This window comes from Thunnus maccoyii, chromosome 4 (genome assembly GCF_910596095.1).
Source record: "Thunnus maccoyii chromosome 4, fThuMac1.1, whole genome shotgun sequence".
In the NCBI taxonomy this organism is placed as follows: domain Eukaryota; kingdom Metazoa; phylum Chordata; class Actinopteri; order Scombriformes; family Scombridae; genus Thunnus; species Thunnus maccoyii.
The window spans coordinates 20,255,087-20,280,025 of record NC_056536.1 but is presented as its reverse complement, the minus strand read 5'-3'; the positions used below and the strand labels follow the sequence as shown (position 1 = coordinate 20,280,025).

The 24,939-nt window shown below is 39.4% G+C and overlaps 2 protein-coding genes across 2 annotated transcripts in view; one reads left to right on the top strand and one right to left on the bottom strand.

Moving 5' to 3' along the window:
* b4galt5 (UDP-Gal:betaGlcNAc beta 1,4- galactosyltransferase, polypeptide 5) overlaps positions 1-1,705 on the bottom strand; it is a 32,269-nt gene extending 30,564 nt beyond the window's left edge. Inside the window, exon 1 of the mRNA XM_042409868.1 lies at positions 1,058-1,705. Within this exon, the coding sequence (XP_042265802.1) occupies positions 1,058-1,163 (106 nt within the window). The 5' untranslated portion in view covers positions 1,164-1,705. The remainder of the gene's footprint in view (positions 1-1,057) is intronic.
* Positions 1,706-2,852: 1,147 nt separating this feature from the next.
* On the top strand, positions 2,853-23,902 carry slc9a8 (solute carrier family 9 member 8). Its single transcript, XM_042409511.1, has 16 exons — positions 2,853-3,200; positions 3,937-4,118; positions 5,500-5,580; positions 6,730-6,788; positions 11,734-11,817; positions 12,537-12,638; positions 12,913-12,947; positions 15,854-15,997; positions 18,484-18,625; positions 18,720-18,825; positions 18,928-19,044; positions 19,133-19,215; positions 19,318-19,429; positions 20,746-20,966; positions 21,710-21,856; positions 22,591-23,902. Exons 1-16 carry the CDS (start codon positions 2,962-2,964, stop codon positions 22,702-22,704), a joined length of 1,968 nt encoding a protein of 655 aa, XP_042265445.1. The 5' UTR covers positions 2,853-2,961; the 3' UTR covers positions 22,705-23,902.
* The last annotated feature ends 1,037 nt before the right edge of the window (positions 23,903-24,939 follow it).

Here is a 24,939-nt window from a genome sequence, read left to right as displayed (position 1 = left end):
CCTCAAATATTTCCTCATTAAGTTTGCCCTGCTGTTCTCCAACATGGCAGAATATGCTCGTTTTCATATTCATCAGTGTTCTTAAATCCACTCAGTGGAAAGTTCTGACCTGAAAGAACAGATCTAGTTTGCGCAGAGTCAAGGACAGAGTCAGGTGAAAGTCCCAATTTTACAATGCAATGAGTGTTATGTATCTAGATAAGCTTTGCCCATTCAGCTACAATAAAGTCACTGATATTTCAGCATCACGTGGATAATAATGACAAAAATAGCAAACACGAGAGTCCCTACATATCTAGGCTGATAGAGGAGTGGACCATGGCCTAAGCTAGAGGGCCTCCGAGGATGTGTCAGACAGCAGATAATCAAGAAGACTGAGATGACACACATGCTCTCGCACACATTCAAAGAGAGAGACAAAGAGTGACAGAAGAAAAGAAGGGAGGGGATGATGAGGAACATTAATGAATTAATGATAGGAGGGATTCAGGACATGCGCCATTACACAATTGCATGTGACTTACAGGCAGCAAATGATGTAAGGAATGATTTCAGTATGAGTGATCTATGTTCAGGTGGACCTCACAGATGTCACTTTAGGCCATAACTCATGACGTGACCTCAGCCAGATTGATAATAAATATAGGCTAACATATACATTTACTTTGACTATTCTGTGAATGCCAACAATGACCCCAAAATCCAAGCCAAAATACCTTATTTTGGTTGTGGCCCCAGTGTCATCAGTAGCATTATAATCATAGCTGTTAGACCTACTAACATCACTAGGATTATAGTAGCCATGACGCTCATCAGTATCACTATTATTATCATGGTAAGGTACATGGATATTATAGGATTGAGTTCGAGCATCCAGCTGAGTCTCATCATCGATTGGGAGCTGATGAAAGCTCAGCAAAGGCGCATGGCCCCTTCGTTTGCTCCACACTCTCGATGCAAACCGTGCTGTCACACATGACCTAACGCGCCCATAAAAACAACCTACATACAAACGTTTGAGCATATTCAAAATAAGCCCATGATTGATTTGACTTACCGATACCGGGGGCGGAGTAGATGAAATACAATGCGGAGGTGGACAGTGAAAAAAGGAATAAAAGTCCAAGGAATGACCTTCTCCGGAACCGCAGATGTGTCGGCATTATACAGGCAGCAAAAGCACACACAGGCACGTTTTCGTATCTACACGGACGATAGACCAGTTCCGATGTGCCAAGATGCCAGAGCCAGTAGTCCACGGACAGTCTGGGTTCAATGAGCCGATGAGAGTGTTATGTCTGCGGCAGCAGCGAGGACTAGGAAGTCAGTCTATTTCCGCGGCAGGTCGAGCACAGGAGAAGAGCTCCAGTATTCAATCAAGACATTCAAAATCCATTCCTCAGGGGATGGTCCGGATATAGCTCAGAATATGTCCGATGTCGAAACTGTTGACAATGATCAGCGCAGAGCAACCTGGCCTGGTATTTTCAGTGAGAGACCATCATTTGGCTCACACCCTACGACGCTGATGGTGTTCGGCTGCTCCTGTGCTTTGACTGCATTCCGACCAGCCCTATGAATGAAGCTGCCCCTCTGCAATACCTAAAGTGGGCGTAACAGCCACCAACAAACAAGCACGCTACGTTCTCGCAACGTTAATCAACGTATCCTGGCGACCGAAGATTCCTAGCAACTACTTTGATAACCCTCACGATGTCGTCACAACGTTATGGCATATGACAAGCCCTCATAAGATAACGTTAGGTATTTAGCTTAACAGGATTATATGCGTTGATATATGATGAGTAGCCTATATATATATATATATATATATATATATATATATAGTTAAATACATATACACACACACACACTCTAGAGATAGAGAGAGAGAGAGAGAGAGAGAGAGAGAGAGAGAGAGAGAGAGAGAGAGAGAGATTAGAGATATATAGATATAGATAAAGATAAAGATATAGATATATAGATATATATAGTCCACCTCATTTACTGTAGTGTAACTAACAATTATTACTGCAGGTAGATTAAATGTTATTCATCCAAAATGATCACAAAGGTGAATCTACAACTCTAAAATGACCAATTTAACAATTTATAGGATTTTGATATATGGGTGTAGGCCTACCTATTATTGTGTATGACATTTAGGAAAAGGCTAAGGTAGGCTATAACTTACATGTCCTACTGTCCTAATCGACCGACCAAAAGTGTAAGATTTTGGGTGGAATCTGGGACTACCTTTTTTTTTTTTTTACATTTTCCCCACAAATATCTTACTTGTGGTTTAAAATCTCTGAAATCTTTTTCATAAATAGCTCAGCTCAGGTTGTGAGGCCCTTTAAAAGCTTATTTGCGATTTTCATTAATCCGTATACGCAGATGATCATCAGCAGGCCGATTTTTTTTACATAGTTTTTAATTTTATTCATTTTTATATTATCACTCATTTTGATTACATTACTTTTAAAAATAAGCTATGAATGCCTCCCTTTGCACGAAGGTAGTAGGCTGTGACTCTACTAAGTTGCAGGTGTTTTTAGTGTTTCTTACATCTACAGGTGGCCTAATTTGCAGCTGCAGGCTACATTAAAACTACAATAACTGTGAAACAGTGAGCGGACGGCTGACGCTACATTACAATGGCTCATGGGAAATTGAGTATACAAGAATTATTGCGAATCATCGACACTCGACTCTGTATTTATATTATTGAAAGTGTAATCATATTCTCTGTAACAAAACCAGATACATATTTTCAACTACTGCTGCATCAAATCACGTTCTGCTGTCCTCGTCGTCATTTTAACATTAAGACTACAACTCCCAACAAAAGCTTAAGCAGGAAGTGGAGTAGTGACGTCAACACATACATGTCGACATGGAACTGCCAGTGATTTTTTATCACAAAACGTCGCTTTCGGATTTAAACCAGCTTGTTTGAGAATGAAAGGCGTTAGCTGCAAAGTTTTGTTGCTGTCCCTATTGCTGTTATTTGTAAATAAATGCGTGCCAGAGCGAGTTGAGAGCGAAAACTCGTTGGACCTGATTGAGAGAGATGTCGACGGAGGAAATGTGAACCATAAGGATACTACTCCGGCTGTAAACGATCGAAAATTAACACAACATAAAAATAAAGATGGGCCCGATTTAAACGACCAGCAGAGGGATGGACAGTCTGTCAGGTTTGAGAAAATAAATATTGATTTCAGTACTCTTTCTTTGGAGTAATTTAGCCCAATCTAGCAAGCTAGCTAGCTAGCTAGCACTCAAATTGTTACTAAACAGGTTTCCAATATAATGCAAAAAGTTAACCAATGTTACAATAGCTTGACATTAATTGTTGATCTCCATTTTCAATACAGAAAAAAGTATTGCATATATTTGTCTTTTATTGTGGCACAAACTCATATAATAACTTAATTCTTACTGACATTAATAAGTTATAGTGACCTTAACATTGGTTTCTCAGCAGCTTAATCTAAAAGAGACAACGCAAAAGCAGTACTTAAAATGGCACAAAATCAAACAGGTGAGGTGATTAAAAGCATTTTAGGGAACTACCTTGCCTTGACATGGCTAAAAACTGCCTTAATCACCTCTAAATACATACATATAGGCCTATACTTTTCTTATGTCCCTGACTTTGAATCCCTTTAGTCAGGGCTTAAAAGGCATAATAATTAAAGCAGTTGTGAACTAAATTCTGTAACATCTACCAGATATGCAATAGGTGGTTATGAAAAGTGATGTACCCCTGCTCAACAACAATGACACAGTATTGTTCAACAGAGATTTAAAAATAACATGATGTGAATTCTTTCATTTGTGATCTATCAAGAGCATAATCTATCTATCTATCTATGTTTTGATCGTATGCTTCACACAAACATGCTTTTTCTCCTGACTGTCTCCTTGCAGCAAATCCAATGACACTGACAACTATACCAATGAGACCCTCCACTCTACAAAACCAACTGTCAAGCCGACAACCCCAGCACCTCCAACCCCTAAGCCCATTCTGCCTGTGCAGACAGGGGTCAAAGCCCAAGAAGAAGAGCAGTCCAGCGGATTGACCATATTCTTTAGCCTGCTGGTTATTGGTTGGTAGTCTCTGTTACTCTGTCTTTGTACAGTACATCTGTCTGACTCTCTCTTTTCTGTCTCATTTGGTGTTAAATCGTTTACTGTCAGCATAGACCTTTCACACACTTTGTTTTCCAGGCAGAATCTAGTGTCCCTCCGAGCCTACAGGATAGAGAGGAATAAATATCCACAATTGGAAATATGATCACTGTGGTTCAACCAATATACGTAACTTAGACCTCATACAGCTAATAATGGAGGACAAATGTACAGCCACTTAAGTGTTTCATTAAATCAAATCTGTGGACAGTGATTCAGGATGAAGGAAGTGGATAACAGAAGGGATGTGGTTACATATTATTATGTGTAATGCTATGAAGTGCTTCTTCAGACACACAAAGTGCCCATTATGCACTTTAGTTCACTGCAGGTTAAGTCACATGTTTACAACTGTAAGGGCTCAGACCAAGGAAATGACATAAATCATGCATAAGGTTACCAATTAGACTCATTCACTTAATTTTGTCTTGAACCAAATATTTCAGTGTAACAAACATTTGATTGGCTACGAGAAGACGCGCAGACAGTCATATATTTGTTTTCTATAGTTAATATCAACTTATCAGTGGTTTGACTGAAGAGGATATGAGTCAGTTAGTGAGATTACAACTAAGAATACAAGAAGAACTAAGAAGGCACATTAGGCCTACATAGCACTTTCTTGAAACCATATTAACACTGTGTACCATTTCTCTGTTTGAGTAGCTGTGCTTGTTTACTAATCCCTTATGAAAAAACAAACCAGCTCTGATGAACTGACCTTTGCTCGTTTCAGTGTTGCATAAACTGTGTTTTATGATAGATATTCTAATTTGCTGCATCATATTTTCCCCTATATATGTCATCATAATTATGCTAATATGCATACGCACAGATTAAGCATATTGATATATGGTTGCTCATTGTACTGTCACAAGCAAAGTTCATTTTTTAATTGTGGGCAATTACCTGTTATTGTACAGTCTCAGAACTGATTTTTTTTTTTATGCCAAGCAACTGATTTGTAGCCATATTTACTGTATGTCAAGCAAGTGTATTTGTATAACATATTTTTATAATTAGACTGATATGATGTCCATTCAAGTGTGAGTTGTATCCATTAAGATTTGCAGTGAAAGAAAATCAAATTAGAGTTAGGTGATATGTTTTTCATGGACAACAGTCCGGTCTATTGTAGGTTATAGTGAAGGACAGCAGCCAGAAAGAAGATCTTAACACTATATGATGTGGTGGCTATTTTTGGGCTGATCTGAGCTGGTGTGACATGATGGTCTGGACATGGATGTATCTGTCCTGAATATTCATTCTGTGGTCTTTGCTCTCCCCACTTAACCCCAGGTATCTGCATCATATTGGTGCACCTGCTTATCAAGTTCAAGCTGCATTTTCTTCCAGAGAGTGTTGCTGTTGTGTCGCTTGGTGAGTAATTTGTATGTGACGTTTCTGTATTTAAGAGTTTTTGTTTGAGGACAGCAAACTATTGTTGAAACTAATTTTAGAGTTTCCCAGAATACTCCATTTTTGCTCTTTTTTTTTTTTTTTTTTTTTTAGAGCATGTATGAATAATTCAATTGAGCTCTCTAACTAAAATACCTGTTCCCATGATTAACATATTTTACTCTGGCATCTCTTCCCTTTTTTGCTTTCTTAAATATGTTGTGTGTCGTAGTAAATTCCTAACATTCTTGCCTATTTGTGTCAGTACAGCAGTCACTTAAACATCTAGACATGTGAAAGGTTACTGCACAAAAATGTTTTTACTCTTAGTCAAATATTTACCTTTTAAGATGGTTTAAGAAGCAAAGGATAACCAAAATGCAGGAAGTGCCTTGCACCTTTTTGCAGAGATAAGTTTTGCTTCTTATATGAGGTCACTTTAGGTTAACGCAGCTTCCTGCGGTGCCTTCCAGTGTCTCCCTCTTGACATGTTTGTGCAGTTACACTCACTCAAACTCAGTGACACACATCTAAGGTATCTTGACCCTGAGGGCCTTTTCCACTCACATCCCGTACGCACTGCATATGAGACGGAGTTTGTCTCAGTGTTCATGGCAGGACTCTGCCAAGGAGAGATAACACTCTGCTTACAAATCAGGAAGAACTGTTTTTCCTTCCTCATCCCTTCCTCTCGCCCATCTACTCATTGTCTGCCTTCCTCTGTGTTATCCTTTTCCATCTGCCTATATATTCACTAAATGCTTTGATGCTCATACTTAATTTATTTTTCCATCTTATCTCTATCTCTTTCTCTGCCCTTTATATGTCTTTGTGTTTTCTTCCTTGCTCTTTTAATTAATGTGTTTTGCTGGGCTGTGTAACATGAGAGCTAAGGCCCAAGGGAACTTTCTCAAAGACAAAACTAAGACAATAGACCTTTTACACTCTTTGTTTATAATCTATCCCTGAATTACGGTGGACATTTGCCAGACTCCCATTTGTTTTAACCACAAAAATAGCATTTTGCCTCAGGTTTGCACTCTCTCACTCTGCACTCTGGTTGCACTGAAATTTTGATATAGTAAAATATTTAAAGTGGTTTTGTTTTTCGTGTCTCCTTCCTCTTTCTAGGCATTCTAATGGGAGGCTTCATCAAGATCATTGAGTTCCAGGAACTGGCCAACTGGAAGGTATAGCTTGAATCCTTGTTAACACCTTGCTCCGCAGCGCCTTCTGTTGTGGCCATTTTTTAGTGGCTGCAAATCTTGTTCCCAATTAACACACAATTCACAGTTGAAGGTGCTTTGGTTTGGTTTTAATTTGTTAAGCATTAAGCAAAACAACCACATTCCTCCACACACACGCAAACAAAATTTTGTTCAAGTCTGCTTTGTGTAGATATTGCACCTCATTCAGTGTAACCCCTTGGAATTTTGAAGTTGAAGTGTTCGTTTCAAATTCATTAATGAGAGTTACACCCACAACATTCTTGATATTAACTGGAACAGGGGGCAGAGACAAATTTCGGCATTACTAAACTTTTGGCTTGTTGAAACTATACTGCATCAAGCAGAGCAGACTGTATAACCACTTTTCCATGTTCTTGTATGATGCAATTTATCCCATAGAAAATTCCCCAGAAACCCCCCTCTCTACTCTACCCCAACCCAATAAACATCTGTCATATCTGTGCTGCAGTTATTCATCTCTCTTTGTGCGCCTTTCTTTTTGCTCAGCCATTCATTTCTTGTTTGCTGCTTTTTGTCACAAATCTCATCTCTTCTTCTCTACTCTGTTACTTGTCCATGGTGACAAACACTGTTCTTTGCTTGCTGTCTTTCCCTCTGTGTCCCTATGAACCCTCATTTTTATTCTCCTGGTTCTCACAGCCTTTAATTAACATTCCTTTTCCTCTGCCAGCGAGGGAGAGAACGAATGAACAAGAGGGGGAGAGAGAGAGCGAGAGCGAGATATGCAGAGTGAGGGGGAGGGAGGAAAAGAGGGACAGGTTGTGTCAATGTTTCTTACACACAGGGGCCCATTGTTTTTTAGCCTGGGGGCCCTAGGGTGTTGCTGAGTCATCGGCCCCAGTAACCAGAGCCCCTGGAGCCCCTTTCCCCCCTTTGCCACTGTGCTGTGAACCTCCAGACTGCTATCTCTGTGTTTGCATGTAACTTCAGACCTCTTTATAGACATTGGCTTCATAGCCTACTACAACTATACAGCTTCATAAAACCTGTCTGAGTAGAATGTAACAAAGTTACACTGTAATATGCAGCAGCTTTTTTGCAGGCGCATGGATATGTTAAGTGATTTATAGGCCCTTGGAGACTTCAAAAGACTCGGGCCATGATGCAAACCCATTATGTCTGACCTATTTGTTTTTGAGAGAGCCCCAAAGAGTAGGATGGACCATGAAACCTGTTCAGTGAGTAACACAGCCAGTGGCAAATTCTTTTTGTCACAATCAGTTTTTTTCAGCGGCAAGTCTTTTGAAATTGTGCATACGGTGCACTTACTTAAAGGTCCATGTTTTACCATCACAGTTAATGGAAGTCATCTGTCCTCCCTGATAAACTGGGAGTCACAGACTCTCTCTCTCTCTCTGTTTCTTTTTTAGTCACTTTTGCAGGTTTGAACTGGATGCAGCTTTGTGCTTGTAGCTACCTTTAATGCTGGCGTTATCTCCTCCAACTAGCATGTTTCTAAAGCTGGCGCACTTGGCTAATCTAGCAAGCTTCCAGCACTGCCCTGCAAACCACCAAGAGTGTGGAAACCCCTCAGGCAGCAGCATCCTGTCATCACTGGCTTTGAGTTACCACCAATGTGTTTTCTTTGCTTTATACTACCAACCCCTCTATCTCCAGTCATCTGAAGAGAAGCTTCTCCCTTATGTGCTTTTCTGGTACTGTTCACTGCTTTTCCCTTTCTCTCATCTGCCCATCTCTCCCCTGTGCTCTGACACAGATTGAAGAAGGAATAGCATGCTGCTACGTAGTAAAATGCTTGCAGCAACTTGTCTCTTAGGCAAAGCACAGAGAGAGATACATAGGCGAATATATTTGCATCTACAGTGTACTCCAGATAATAATTTTGGGCTCATCATTTTTCCTCAGTGGCTACAGTGGTGTGTTTTTAAGCCCCAAAGGGCAGTGCATCCTTTTAATAGATCTCTCCCACGCCGGGGAGAGAGAGTGACACAGGGAGAGCAGTTTTAATTGTGGTTTCAGGGGTCTTTTTCCCATGTGGTGATGTCACTGTGTGTCAAAGCGGAGCCTCTAGGGAGCCTGTTCTCCGAATGAAGGTCTCTCCATCATTCCTGCTCGTATTTTTCTGTTATCTCCCAACCCTTTTTTAACTGTGCTCCCTTCATCTTTGGCATTCATCTTTTCTCATTTAGTTCAAGCTCTGTCTCAGCACTTCCCCCGAGTATGCCCATCTTCTGCTCTCTGGTTTTATCCATTTCATCTTTCCTTCTCTTACAACATATATTTTTCTGCTGTCTATCAATATCAGACTTTCTGCAATCTCATTACCCTTTCTCCGTACACAACTTTCCTCCTGAAAACAGGAGGAAAGTTGGAGTACGAAATGCAATCAATTGCATTTTGACCTAAAGTCTAGGGCAGAATAAATTAGTCAATCAGCAGAAAATCAACCACCAACAAATGTAATAATTAATTGATCATTTGAGTCATTTATCAAGCAGAAATACCAAATATTTGCTAGTTTCAGCTTCTCAAGTGGGCTGATTTGCTGCTTTTCTTGATTATATTTAGGTTTTGGACTGTTGACTAAACACAACAACCAATCTGAAGATGTCACACTGGGCCTTGGGGAAATTGTAATGGGCATTTTTTAAAAATTATTTTCTGACATTTTTATTGACTGAAAAAGTTTGACAAATTTCTGGCACAACTTCAGGTGCTTTTTGCTCACAGGGATTACTTATGGCCATGTGTAATATAAACATCCGACATCGTAACATCATATATATGACTGAAAACAAGGAAAGGCATAATAGGTCCTCTTTAAACTACAAGTGTTGCTAGAGTCTAAGCCCATAAGTACTAGCTTGTAGACATCTGTTTATTTAAGTTTGTGTAGATGTGTGTATGCAACATCTGTGTTTTGCTTGTTCAGTCACTCCAGCAGACATTCTTATAATATGTGGAAGTGAAACTTGTGCATGCATGCATGCATGCATGCATGCATGCAGGAGTACAGCTATAGATGTATAAATTAAACAATGTGCTGTAATTTTGTCTCATTGCAGTGCATGCGGCATACCTTCTTAATATTCATTCCTGACCTTTCTTCCCTGCATGGTAGAGTTCTGCCTGAGATAAATGTCAAGAAAAAGTTGTAACCTGGGAGCATTTCTTTTTAGGTCTGCTTTTCCTACCATTTGAATAGATAATAAGGCAAAGTATGCAAGAGCATAGCCTTTTACTCCAGCATTTATCCTCAACAGGCTACTCCTATGCTTGACCTACTTGTAACAGCTTGTAGTCAGAAAAGTCTAGGTTGATGTTGGCAAATTTATCATGAGTCAAAGTTATCATTTTGTCAGCCACAGGTCTTAAATTAAACAATGTGCTGTAATGTTGTCTCATCTCATTTGCCTATAACATCATCCTCTTCTGTGTCTTAATCCTGAATATTTGGTTATATGGGAAAAAATAGATAATAAACTGAGAAGATATGAATTTGGTCATGTCATCTTGTTTTGTGATTAATTGCCAGGACTATTCTTTGTGATCTTTTGAACAGTTAATTTTAGCGCTCATACTGTGAAATGTCAAATAATATATAATTGTAGATTAAAATTGTTCTTGTCAAGAAAGTAGATCATGCTCTTATCTCACCTATCATTGGTAAACTATAGCAAATCATTTCTCTGCAGTTTTTACAGAAATACATACTTTTAGGGAAACCCACATCAAATGTGGAAGTAATTGTCATCCTCCGTCTGCTTGTGGGGTTGTTGGGGTCGAGGCTCTAGCCAGCTGCCCAGACTGGCTTCCATAAAACAATGAGAGAGATTGTTGACTGGATGGGGTAAATATGGGCCTGCCCTCTTCGATCTTTCTGACTGAGAACTGACACAACTGTAGTGTCAGGCACGGCCCAGAAATAGATCTTCCCTATGAGCATTCACTAATGCATACCGTATATTGACTTTTACATTACTAACATAGATTATGAACAGAACACACACACACACACACACACACACACACACACACACACACTTTAATACAAGAACACATGGTGCATCATGCACAGACACATTGGCAGCCAGAGCGTAATGCATGGGCACATGCTGCCTACGCCTGATCTGGGCTGGCCCATTTAGCTGAGAAGCAACAATGATTTCATTATATCGCTGAAATAATCAGAGCTAAGGTCACTGGGATACTCTGTGTGTGTGTGAGTGGGTGTGTGTTTGACTCAGAGATTTAAAAAAAAGAAAAAGCATATGTACTTACTCACGTGTCTTTTTACAGCATGTGTGTAAGTCTTGTCAGTGGTCATGTTTGAATGCATGCATGAATCGGCTGGCAGGCAGGCAGGCATCCCCCCCGCCCCCATGACGAGCACCTGATATGTGTGTATGTGTGTGTGTTTGTCATCCTGAAGTAAACATCCAAATATGTTTTGTCAGATGAAGGGCTATTTCTCATAGCTCAGGCATGGCCTCGCTCCTCACCCTTTCCCCTTGCATGACTAAGTATTAAGTCAGCTGATGAGTACTGAACCGACTTGCATCAGTCAGATGAATGGTGGGAGATATTTGTTGAGGATTGTGTAATAATCACAATCATAGTTTTTTATCATTAACTGAATATAATGGTGCTGTTTAGCATTGGGAATTATGTTTGGATTAAAGATCATTTGTAGATTCATTAAAGATGACCAAACGTGACAGAATGTATAACAACCCAGTCGGCTAACAAATCATTTTTTCTAATGAAACATGTTCGCTGTACTTTATAGGCTACATTCCTCTTTTAAATTTAGTGATTTGTAATGTATTGAATCTGAAAGTACTGCCAGCTTCACACTGACTGAACTTTGCATTTCCCCTATATGCACTTCTAAATGTGGATTGTATGTGTCTTTCTCTAAAAGGAGGAGGAAATGTTCCGACCCAACATGTTCTTCCTTTTGCTCCTGCCGCCCATCATCTTTGAATCTGGATACTCCTTACATAAGGTACTACAGAATGTGTGCATGAAGATGAATTTACACAGCTCAAGATCTTTAGCTGAAAGTTAACACTAAGGCACATTGTGAATGTGATGCACTTAAAAGTAAAAGTTCACACCAGCATACACCAGCATTTAATGCTAAAGCAGTTTGCTAACAGTTTTGTGACTAATTTCCAAATGTGCAAAACAAGAATCAGCCACAATCTAAGTCACCAAAAGAAAGAGAAAAATAATAATCTGGTAAAATGTTTTTTAGTAAGCAGGCTCTCTCTGTAGTTTGCTCACTGTATGCCTCAGATGGGCCATAACATGAAAGCATAAAGTCATAAGGAGCTCAGATCTGCTTTGATGTTTCCTTGAATTGCTAAATAGTATTTGTATTTATGTTTTTTATGTGTTCTAGTCTGTATTACCATCTACATGCATTATCATATATTACTATAACTATTGTTTAAAATCAATCAACAAATGCAAAAAGATGACTCACATTTTATCTTTAATGATATTAACTGCTTCCTGTTTCGTCTGACCTCATTTGCCGAAATCCTAAACAGGGTTAAAAAAGGCAACTGTCTTGTTAAGATATATCCTGTTTCATCACCCACAGTGAAATGATGACTACTTCTCATTTTAATGCTGGCAACATGTTACATAACACTATGTAACTTCAAATGTCATGCTACTAAGATTATGAATACTTAAGCTGTCTCCGTGTATGTTCAGGGTAACTTCTTCCAGAACATTGGCTCCATCACCCTCTTTGCTGTGATCGGCACGGCTATCTCTGCCTTCATAGTCGGAGGAGGTATCTATTTCCTGGGGCAGGTGAGGATTGTAGTAGTATCTGTCAACAAGTCTGACATGGCCAGGGCCTGTTCAATGGAAAGGTTTGTGCTTGTATATGATGAAATATTTTCCAAGTGTTCCTCTTTGACTGTCTTTGTATTACAACACAAGTACAATTAATCGCAAATACCGGTATTCTTCCTTGTTCAGAATATTTCCTGCTCTATGGGTGTTGACATGATCAGATATCTATGTTGCAACTTTTAACAATGTGTCATGGTTTTGGTGTGTTTTTTTTTCTTTTTCTTCTCAGGCTGATGTGATCTATAAAATGACCATGACTGATAGGTGAGTGTTAGTCACTGTAATCAGCATTAGTATGTTTCTTGCATCCCTGTATAAGAATTACAAAGAATCTCTCCAAACCTGTAGGTATATCGTTTCTGTAATTGTAGGTTTTTCCACATATATAGCACTATTTCTGTCAAAGATGACGTCAGTGGAAATTTGACAATAGTATTTCATAGTGCCACCACCCACCAACACCTTCAGCTTTCAACACTACTGTGAAATGTGAAAGAACGAAGCCCCCAGAAACTTCTGAGTATATCTCATAATATCTCAGAATATTCTGAGAGATCTCTATAATCAATAACTCATTGACATCTGGTCATGTCCCAGCTTGTTTCAAACAAGCCGCTGTTCAACTACTTCTCAAAAAACTATGTTACCTTTTATAGCTAGAGTCTTAGAAAAAATGGTTGTCCGGAAGGTGACTTGGCTCTTTTTCTTCTTCTGTTAAACCTACCCTCCATGTAAATTGCTTGGTTCACTTCTGTTTCTACTAACTTAGAAATATTGCTAAACTCAGGCCCGTTGTGTCCAGAGCTGAGATAGAGATAACTATACATGCATTCATTTCCTCCCATCTTGATTATTGCAATTCCCTTTTCACCTGTCTTAGCAAGATATCCTTGCATTGCTTACAAGTGATAAGTGGTTCAAGGACCCCAAAAGGTCTCATATAACACCAATCCTGATGTCTTTACACTGGCTTCTCATCAAATTCAGAATCCAGTTCAAGATCCTTGTAATCACATTGAGAGCCTTGCATAGTCAGGCACTTGCCTACATTAAGGAGCTACTGCAGCCATATAATATGAGAAGGAATCTGAGGTCCTTGGATCAGGGTTTGTTGGTTGTCCCTTGTTCGAGGCTTAAGACAAAAGGAGACTGTGCTTTTGAGGTTGTAGCTCCTAAACTTTGGAACTCTCTCCCATTAGACTTAAGCTCTTTGGACACCTTTTAAAAAGCAGCTTGAGACCAAATTTGGTTGGACTTGCTTTTGTTTATGTCTGTTTTTGCCTTGTGTTTTTAACTGGATGTCCGTGTCACAACCACATCATAATAATAAAACATCCAAAGTGATATTTTTCATATGCAAATTTTTTTAGTATGTTTCTTGCATCCCTGTATAAGAATTACAAAGAATCTCTCCAAACCTGTAGGTATATCGTTTCTGTAATTGTAGGTTTTTCCACATAAATAGCACTATTTCTGTCAAAGATGACGTCAGTGGAAATTTGACAATAGTATTTCATAGTGCCACCACCCACCAACACCTTCAGCTTTCAACACTACTGTGAAATGTGAAAGAACGAAGCCCCCAGAAACTTCTGAGTATATCTCATAATATCTCAGAATATTCTGAGAGATCTCTATAATCAATAACTCATTGACATCTGGTCATGTCCCAGCTTGTTTCAAAAAAGCCGCTGTTCAACTACTTCTCAAAAAACTATGTTACCTTTTATAGCTAGAGTCTTAGGAAAAAATGGTTGTCCGGAAGGTGACTTGGCTCTTTTTCTTCTTCTGTTAAACCTACCCTCCATGTAAAGTGCTTGGTTCACTTCTGTTTCTACTAACTTAGAAATATTGCTAAACTCAGGCCCGTTGTGTCCAGAGCTGAGATAGAGATAACTATACATGCATTCATTTCCTCCCATCTTGATTATTGCAATTCCCTTTTCACCTGTCTTAGCAAGATATCCTTGCATTGCTTACAAGTGATAAGTGGTTCAAGGACCCCGAAAGGTCTCATATAACACCAATCCTGATGTCTTTACACTGGCTTCTCATCAAATTCAGAATCCAGTTCAAGATCCTTGTAATCACATCGAGAGCCTTGCATAGTCAGGCACTTGCCTACATTAAGGAGCTACTGCAGCCATATAATATGAGTAGGAATCTGAGGTCCTTGGATCAGGGTTTGTTGGTTGTCCCTTGTTCGAGGCTTAAGACAAAAGGAGACTGTGCTTTTGAGGTTGTAGCTCCTAAACTTTGGAACTCTCTCCCATTAGACTTAAGCTCTTTGGACACCTTTTAAAAAGCAGCTTGAGACCAAATTTGGTTGGACTTGCTTTTGTTTATGTCTGTTTTTGCCTTGTGTTTTTAACTGGATGTCTGCATTTGATGTCTGTTGCTGTTGTTTTTATTGTAAAGCATTTTGTGAGGTCTCCTCTTGAAAGGTGCTATATAAATAAACTTATTAATATCCATTAGGAAGTTCCAAACAGTAAGACAATCCAGGTGCCAGCGATCACTGACACACAAGCAGTTTGCGACTCCACACCCATATGTTTTTTTAAGAGAAGCTCAGGATTATTGTTGCGCAGAAGTGTGCGTCCTTGTTGTTGTTGCACAGTCAGCGTGAGTGTGCATGTGTCCTGAGATCACTCAGGGCTTTTGCCTGTTCATTACCTTCAGCAAGGAGGATATGTTTTCAGCCCCATTTGTCTTTTTGTGTGTTAGTTTGCAGGATATCTCAAAAACTGCTGAACAGATTTTAATGACATTTTGGGGGAATTCAGGACACAAGACACTGATTAGAATTGATAAGATTTTGGTAGGGAAAATCCCACGATGTGTCCGTTTATTTTTTCTTTTTTTTCCTTTGGACTTCTTGGTCCAACACATATTATATCTATCCACCCATTTCCCCCCTCACAGATTCTCCGCAATTTTATTTATTTTTCTTTCAAAACAGTATTTTAACTACTCTAGTGAGTGAGTGTGTTTTTAATGCATTTTCTGTCTGCCTCCTTCAGACAGTCAGACATACACAAATTAAATGTCTTTTTTGGCTTATATCTTTTTAAGTACGTTAAGTTGCATTCATCCCAGTAGAAGTGTCTTTTGACCACAGTTTCACTGTTACCCTCCACTCAGTCTCACTCCCTTCTGCCCTGCTGTAGCTTTGCCTTTGGCTCGCTGATCTCAGCTGTGGACCCTGTCGCTACCATCGCCATCTTTAACGCCCTCAACGTGGACCCGGTCCTCAACATGTTGGTGTTTGGTGAGAGCATCCTCAACGACGCTGTCTCTATTGTCCTTACCAAGTAAGTCTTTATCCACTCCCTCGTGGTGTGTTTACTCTCTAGGGCACACAGTGGCATATAACATTTGCCCATGTGTGATGTTTACACAGCTTTTCACCAAAGCAACTGTAAAGATAATGTCAGCTGCAGATGTTATGAAAGGCTCAGATGTAGAGTGCCGTACACAGACACACTCCCAAAGTCATAGATACATGCATATTAAATGTCATTTGTGGAAGAAGGCTAAGATGCATCTGTGAGGCATCAACATACGTTTGTCAGCTCTATTCAGTGAGTTAGATTTTTAGTTTGTGCCGGTTTATCGTCATTATTTGTCTCCCAATGCAGCTTAAATTGCCATGAGCTGGAACGGGCTAAAACCATGAAACTTGGCACAATAACTGGAAATGATGTGCTTGTGTCACAAGAAATATGAGCCCAATCCGCCAGATGGTGGCGCTGTAATTAATGCTCAAAAATTCAATTTTCAAAAGGCTACGCCCCTCACACCATAAGTCCGACTGACTTGAAATTTGACGCACAAGTCCAGCTGGTGTGTATGCTCTTGGGGCGAGTATTAATTAAAATCTGAAGCGCCATATTGATCGGTGTAAGTGGGCATGGCCTATCACATACTAAAATTGCCTTTGAGTTATCCTGATTAAACTCACTGGAGACGTCCTGCACTATGTCCTGAACTTACACACCGAGTTTCATTCAAATCTGATGAAGGGGGGTCAAATGGTGGAACTTTGAGTACGCAATTATTCAAGTCCTGCAGGCTTTGTGATGGTGAAACAAGTATGTGATTGGTCTCACTCCTTCTTTAAACAGAATTAAACTAGCTGTGAAACTTTGTGACGCTTGAAAACTGCTTCTTATTGTTCACAGCTCTAATTTTGGCCAATTGAGCTGCTTCCTGCAGTTGAGCGCAAAAAGATTTGAACCTGCGAATTGCCGCGTGTGGCTATATTTATTTTATAATTTGCTGCTATGAGGACTTAAATTACCCTCAGGGTTCAATTATCTTACTTGATGCAGTAAAAGTAGCAGTGTCGCAGTTTGCCACCATTGTAAATGTCAGCGGAAGTGTAGTCAGACATTTTCCAACCTTTGAACCCCAGCTGCCATTTGTTGACTACGCTGTGTACAGGAAGTGAGGAGGAGAATATAACCAGTGACCTATTTTATTGGTTTCATCAACAGAGGATGTGGGTACATTTTCATCAAATTCTCTTAAATGTAATGTCCAATAGCTAGGACTCTTATCTTATGAATGTGTTGCAGATATGTTTCAAACCAGAAAGTCAGGTTTCCAGTAATGAGACCAAAAAAAAGTCCCTTTTATGCCCATGTGTTCCGGTACAAGTGTAATGACAGTTTTTGCAGACATAGAGGATAGTCTATTTAGAGTATCACACTCCCAGAATTGTTTATCAAGATTGTACTCTGTCGACAAACAACACAAAAACAAAATCCTGATGGACAAGTATGACGCAAACAGTACAGTTGGCAGGATTCCCTTGTTTGTACTGTATGCATCTGTGTCATCCTATCTACTGTCTCTGTACTCACTTTATGCTGCCTTATCTCTCCTACTCACAACCAGCTAAATGTGCAAAGTGATCTCAAGTGTCTGCATACCCCCGTAGAGTAAATGAACGCATGAATAATAGATAGGTTGAACAGCCCTGGCAGTTTGCTTGTTGTTAGCACCTCGTCCCCTGGCTTTCTTAGAATACTACTTTACAATTTGGCCCAGTCTTTCATTACTGCCATGCAGCTATCGCTTCCGCCTGGGAGCTTGTTAATAATCATCCCAGTCAGATTATTAAGTACATTGTGTTGTCTCGCTGTTTGTCTGGATAATTATTAATTATAAAAAGGATTTAAACAGTCACAGTGGTGTCACAACCACATCATAATAATAAAACATCCAAAGTGATATTTTTCATATGCAAATTTGATGATAAATCCTTCTCACACAATAAAATTTAAGTTTTAAGAATAAATCAAATGGGAGACTTTGGTAGCTGACTGGAATGACAGCTGTATTTGTTGAGAAACCTCACAGATGTTGTAGAGCATTAATGTCATTATAGTTTATTGTTGCTTTATGGTTTGGGTTGTAGATATGCTTTAAAGTGACAGTACTATTGAAGATGTAATTAAACTTACATTTGACATTGAAAAACTCATTATTGTGGTTTAGATAGTAACCAGATACATTCTGTGTCTGGCAAAATGTCACAATAAATTCCTTCAAATTACTACTCCTGTTAAGTCATTGAAGGGATGATATGATACAGCTGACCTCTGTTTGGCTAAAGGTTTCTTTTGTTGGTGGGATTACAAACTGTGTATACACCCAAATCCTAACAAGCTCAGATTCAAGTTTGTAGGATCAAACGGTGGAGTGACTCTGCCCTCTGATGTGAGATGGAGGTATTACAAGTGATATTGTGGCTGTATTAGTAATTTTCCTCTTTTTTTCTTTGGTCTTTCAGCACAGCAGAGGGCTTCTTTTCCCGCTCAGACAACTCCATGGTAACAGGCTGGGAGACTTTTGTGCAAGCGTTGGGTTATTTCCTCAAAATGTTTTTTGGTTCTGCTGCTCTGGGAACCCTCACTGGACTCATCTCGGCTCTTGTATCCAGACTTTGTGTTTGTGTCTCTGTGAATTTATATTCCTGTGTTAACTTTTAAGTCTTACAGCATTGAAATTCCTTAACTCACTGTCCAGTTTCTTAAACACTTTGACTTGAGGAAGACTCCTTCACTGGAGTTTGGCATGATGATCATCTTCGCGTACCTGCCTTATGGCCTGGCAGAGGGCATCAAATTGTCTGGTAGGTGCACACTTGTGCCTGACTGACAAGAATTTTGTATGTATAATTTTTTGTAAACCACTATCATTTTTTTTAATCCCACCTGTTTCTCTCCACCTACAGGTATTATGTCCATCCTGTTTGCGGGAATTGTGATGTCTCACTACACCCATCACAACTTGTCTCCTGTCACCCAGATCCTCATGCAGCAGACACTGCGCACCATGGCCTTCATGTGTGGTCAGTAAATTTCCTCCTATCCACTCAATTTCCTGTCTGTTCTAATTAAACAGGTGTACTGAACATTATTTTTAACTTTTCTCTTCAGAAACATGTGTGTTTGCCTTCCTTGGTCTCTCCATCTTCAGCTTCCCTCATAACTTTGAAATATCCTTTGTCATCTGGTGCATAGTAAGTGAAGTTATCTGAGTATTGACGCCAATTTAACCACATTCCTGGTGTTTTTGGTCCTTCCCATCATTGTCAGTCTGACAGCTGCTGTTCTCTCTGCAGGTCCTTGTTCTTCTCGGCCGCGCCGTGAACATCTTCCCTCTGTCATTCCTACTTAACTTTTTCAGAGACCACAAGATCACACCTAAGATGATGTTCATCATGTGGTTTAGCGGTGAGATGACACAGTGAACCTTGTGTGTGTTACAAGAAAAACAGGGAGTTGGCCCTTAATAGTGTCTTGGCTGTCATTGCCTCATCATCCTCAGAGCCTGAGGATGATTACACCAACATTACAGTGTTTACAAAATAATGACAAGACAGAAAATCCCAATTGGCAGTGGGTTGTTTGGGGTTTACCTTGATATGGCTTTGGCATCTAGCTCAAGCAGAGTGCGAGCAAGCGGCCAGCCCATACAGAATGTGTTCTCATTCAAAGTTTATTATTCTGAAAAAATCAAAAACTGCTTGGCAGTTCTCAAGTCAAGTCAATTTAATGTATCTAGCCCAATATCACAAATCATAAATAAAAGGGAAAAAAAAGAAACCTCATACAAATACGGACAAGAGGTAAAACTCAGGCACACCATTCACACATATGGAAGAGAGAGAAGAAAACCATACACAAACAAGGGAAAGACAGAGACAGGAGGTGAGGTGGAGTCTCCTGGAGGACGAAGATCCAGATCCAAAGCATCTAGAAATGAGGCATCAACAGCTAAGGGAGAGAGAGCGATCCCAGGATGGCCGGTGGTCCAGTACAGAGAGGGAGAAGAACAGAGAGACAGAGAGATAGGCACACAGCTAGGATGCTCAATGGTTAGCAGAAAGTTTACAGTAATCTTGCAGTCGGACAGACACGGACTTGGTAAGGCTTCATAAATTCAATGAGACTGAGACCTGCCAGGCGATTCATAGTAACAGGTAGAAGAGCTTGAAGTTATCAAACAATAAGCAACTAATTAGAATTGAAAGCAAAAAGATGAGCTTTAAGTTTAGATCTAAAGGACTAAACAGAGTCAGACTGTTCGATGTCAGCAGGAAGATTATTCCAGAGAAAGGGGGCTCGACAGGTCGACAAGTCAGATTTAACGTAAATAGGGAGTCAATGAAGGGAAGCTAAAATTGATTTAATATGGTTGAATTTTCTTGTTTTAGTTAAAATTTTAGCTGCAGCATTTTGAACCACCTGAATAGTTTTATTACCAGCTCGCAGCAGGCCTTTTCAACAACAACGCAAGTAGAAAAACAGGTGCATGTTCCATCTCGGCCCAGCGTCAGCTCAACAAAATTGTCCCACGGTGCTGCTACACATTAACCTCCGAGTTAATTTATAAACTGCATTGCTGACCAGCCTGTAAATAGAAAGAAAGAACAGTTAAGATAATAGTAGAATAAGAATAATATTTATCATGTATTTTTATGAGGATGAAAAGATAATTTGTTCTCACATAGGTAGCCGTTTGACTGTTTCTTTCCTCCGTCTGGTAGGCTTGCGAGGAGCTATCCCCTACGCTTTGAGCCTTCATCTGGGCCTGGAACCCATTGAGAAGCGCCAGCTAATTGGCACCACCACCATCATCATTGTGCTTTTTACCATCCTCCTCATGGGAGGCGGGACCATGCCACTCATCCGCATCATGGACATTGAGGAGAGCCAGTCACGGCGGAAGAACAAAAAAGACATCAATCTCAGCAAGACAGAGAAAATGGTAATGAATGAAGTGCTTTGATTTCACTTAGATCTGCACACACACACACACACACACACACACACACACACACACACACACACACACACACACACACACACACACACACACACACACACACAGTTTGTTGGCTGCGTAGATACTAGCTGCCATCAGACTTTTACTCTTCTCTTCAGAGGGAAAAACATCAAAGGGTTGATTGCGGTTTGCATGAAGGACACTAGCTCAGCGGGGAGCAAACTACTCTCATCACACACTTACAAGTACAAATAAACCCTAACTATTGGCATTAATACAATTTCCCTGACACACCAGAATACAAGCCACTGTGTTTAATATTTCAGTTTACTCAGTTAGCTCCAGCTCTAGATAATGGGTCATTCTTTTGAAGTACATCCTACCGCTGAGGTCATTGCTGGGTTGTGGCATGTGTTTTGAATGTCTTGTGTGTGCAGTATTTGCATGTTTGATGTCTTTTGAAGCTCAGTGTTACACCCAGGGGTGCCAGCTACTAGATCTATTGACCTTCCATTTTTCCTCTAATGCCCTCTTGGATATAATTTCCTCTCTCTGCTCTTCCTCCCTCATCTTCCTCCACACTGGGAGCACCATCACTGCTGTCCTGTCATTTTGACTTTTTTTTTCCCCCCGCACTCACCTTCTTCTCCATCATTTTCACCTCTGCCTCATTTGCTGGCCCCTCTTCTTTAATTTCTTTCTATCTATTTATCTTTTCTCTACAGGGTAATACTATTGAGTCAGAGCACCTGTCGGAGCTGACAGAGGAGGAATATGAGGCTCAGATCTACCAGAGACAGGATCTGAAGGGCTTTATGTGGCTTGATGCTAAGTACCTTAACCCCTTCTTCACTCGGAGGCTCACACAAGAGGTAAGAGAGAGAGAGAGAGAGAGAGAGACAGAAATCTTTTGTGTCACCTGGGAGGCCGCATTATATTGTCCACAATCGCTTAAACATATTTCATTGTTTTCAAGGCATATTGGTTTGCACTCAATTTGTGTATTTGATGCCCTGTTTTTGTGTAGTGTATGCATACACGTTTGTGTGTATGATGCCTGTTTGCAGGCTAGAGTATTAACAGAAGAGGGAACAAGCAGAATTGTCTCATAGTACAACAACCCTGCAGTAAATAGCGATTTAATCGAAGCTCATAGTTTTTTGTTTGGATTGTCAGATGCAGTGATTCAGTTCTTTCATAATTTAGTTTCTAGTTTTGCAAATGTAGCAATTATCTTGTCAAGTGGCTTTTTGTAGCTTGTGCTAATTCTGTTGAAGGAGACACATAGTGCCAATTGTTAGTCAGCTCAACAACACTCCCTTGTGTAGCAGCCAGTTTAATTGTGATAAACAGTGTAAAAGTATGTAATTTGACAAAGTGGAAAGTTTCAAGCTCTGCCAAAAAGAAACTCAACAAGATAATTTATGTTAAATCAAAACCTTGTAACATAAACAGAGCATCAAGAGATTCAGCAAATTGGATTTTTCTCCAGGGCTGTTGTATTGTAAGATGTGTTATTTTGTCCTCCCCTCTGACTGTTCAAGTGAATATTTCTGTGTTCATTCTTATATGTGCTGAAGGTCTGTATGTAATGTGTGTCTAACAGGACCTATTACATGGCCGGATCCAGATGAAAACCCTAACCAACAAGTGGTACGAAGAAGTTCGCCAGGGGCCCTCAGGCTCAGAGGATGATGAGGATGAAGCGGAACTTCTGTGAACTGAACAAACACTTTCAGTTCATAAGAAAACAATGAATGGACATTGTGTGTCCTGGATTGAGGGAGTGTGTGTGTGTGTGAGAGATAGAGAGAAAGAGTGTGTGTGTGTTAGACACAGAAGACAAGCACTCTTTTCAGTGTCAGTCACATGCACTCCTTGTTTGTTCACCTGCCACCAAATTTATGTGACAGAAGAGTCTCAGTCAGTGCCCACTCTGCTGGAACGTGTAAAATCAGAGGAACCTCAGAAAAACTGGATGAGAGGAAAACAAATATGTGAAAAATGACGTTCCGCCATATGAATGCCATATTGTCACTAATCTGTTTGAGCAGCACATGAGAAAGTTGGTTGATCCTGAAAACCTTTCCCATGTGTTTCATTTATAAATGTTTGATCTGAAAGGAAGCTTGGAGGGAAATTTTCTATGTAAAGCAATACTAGAGCACCTTTTCACGTTTGTATTGTTCATTGCTGTGTGGCACTAGCTTGAAGTTTTACTTTGTTTCAGGGGAATGATGCAACAAATTGTCAGGCTCCGTTTTAAAAGTGGAAATTGTAAAAAGCTGCAGATCGCTGCTTTGAACTGTTAATTTAGATTTAATTCTCTCTGGGTTTCCATGTTTGTATGCACCCCATTGATGATTCACAGGTTATGTATAAAAAACATATATACATACATATTTAATGACAATAAAATACAAAAAGTGACGTATGAGCTACTACTGCACCTTCCAGCTACAAGGCAACAAAGAGAAATATGGGAGTGTTAAAACTAGTGAAACTTGTTGGGCAAAACTAATCATTTTCAAAACATTCAAACACCTAGCTTACAGGAGAATAATAACGCTCAAGGAAGTTGGAAAATGCTTTTATTTCTGAGAATGTCTACAGTTTGATTTCCAGAAATGAACTTTTCTGTGTTTATTTTCATTCCCTGGCAAGGATCCTGCCACTACACTGTGTATAACTTGGAAATGTTGCTGTTGTGGTTTTTCGCTATGGGTTTCTAATGAAGATAGACACCAATGAATGTGTGATTAACTAGGAATAATGTCTTGTGGTTGTCTATGTATTTTTTTTCTATTTATTTATCAAATGTTTATGTGCCGTTTTGGGGATAAAGGCTTTTATACGAGCTCTATGAGCACAGCAGGATTCTAAAAAGAAAATCTATAATAAATCATATCAATATCCTATATGTTGTATCGACTGCTACATTTATGAGCTTCACCTCCAAAAGATTCTTTTGTCTTTTTGCTAATTTCCAGAAATGAATTGTAAAACATTAAATAGGTCCTACTTTTTGAGATCTCTGTGAAGGAGACAGTAGTATACATTTAGGATCTTGGTCCTGCAGTCTTTAAATCACTTCCAACATTGGAGGACTTATAAAGGAGTACATGAATTACTGTAATATATTTTTGATAAAGCTAATTTGGAAGTGTATTGGAATAGCGTATAGTAAAGAGGAAAAACTGAAAATCAGTTAAACAAATAAGTCTAATCTTATAAATATACAAGTACTTGGACTCAATGTAGAACATTTTAAAGTATGCCAAACCACATAAAAGCACTGAAGTATGGAGAGAAAATTGTGAAATATTAGAAATATCCAAAAATACACTGCAGATATTTTGTGGTATGGGTAGAAATTTCTTAGCACGCCCCTTATAGAACAAGATACTTTCATCATTGGGGAAAAATGTGCAATATTCTCACAAAACAAAACAAAACCTCTCAATGCCACCTTCAAAACCTCATGTATCTTTAAGATTTTATGACTTAAGAGATGAGAAGATATTTGGGACAACATTCTCATATTTCAGTTACAATAGGACATAGTACATAAAAGCACTTGAGTGTGGCGAGAAAATACTGAAATATAAGAAACACCAAAAAATACATGGCAGGTATTTTGTGGTATGGGTAAAAATATATTTATTTTATTGGCTGCTACACAAGGGAGCGTTATTTATTTTATATATTTGCTGTTAGTAGTAGTAGTTCGTAGTGATTTCTTAATTCACCGCTAATGCAATAAGATACTGAAATCACCAGGGAAAATGTACAAAACCAAAAAACAAACCTCAGTGTCACCTTCAACACCTCATATATCTTATGAAAAGATGTTTGGGACAACAGTTCCATATTTCAATAAATAATTCAGTGATAATTGCATTATGCCACTGGAGTTCCCTTTCACTAGTCGTTTCATAAGCAGCATGTGCTAATT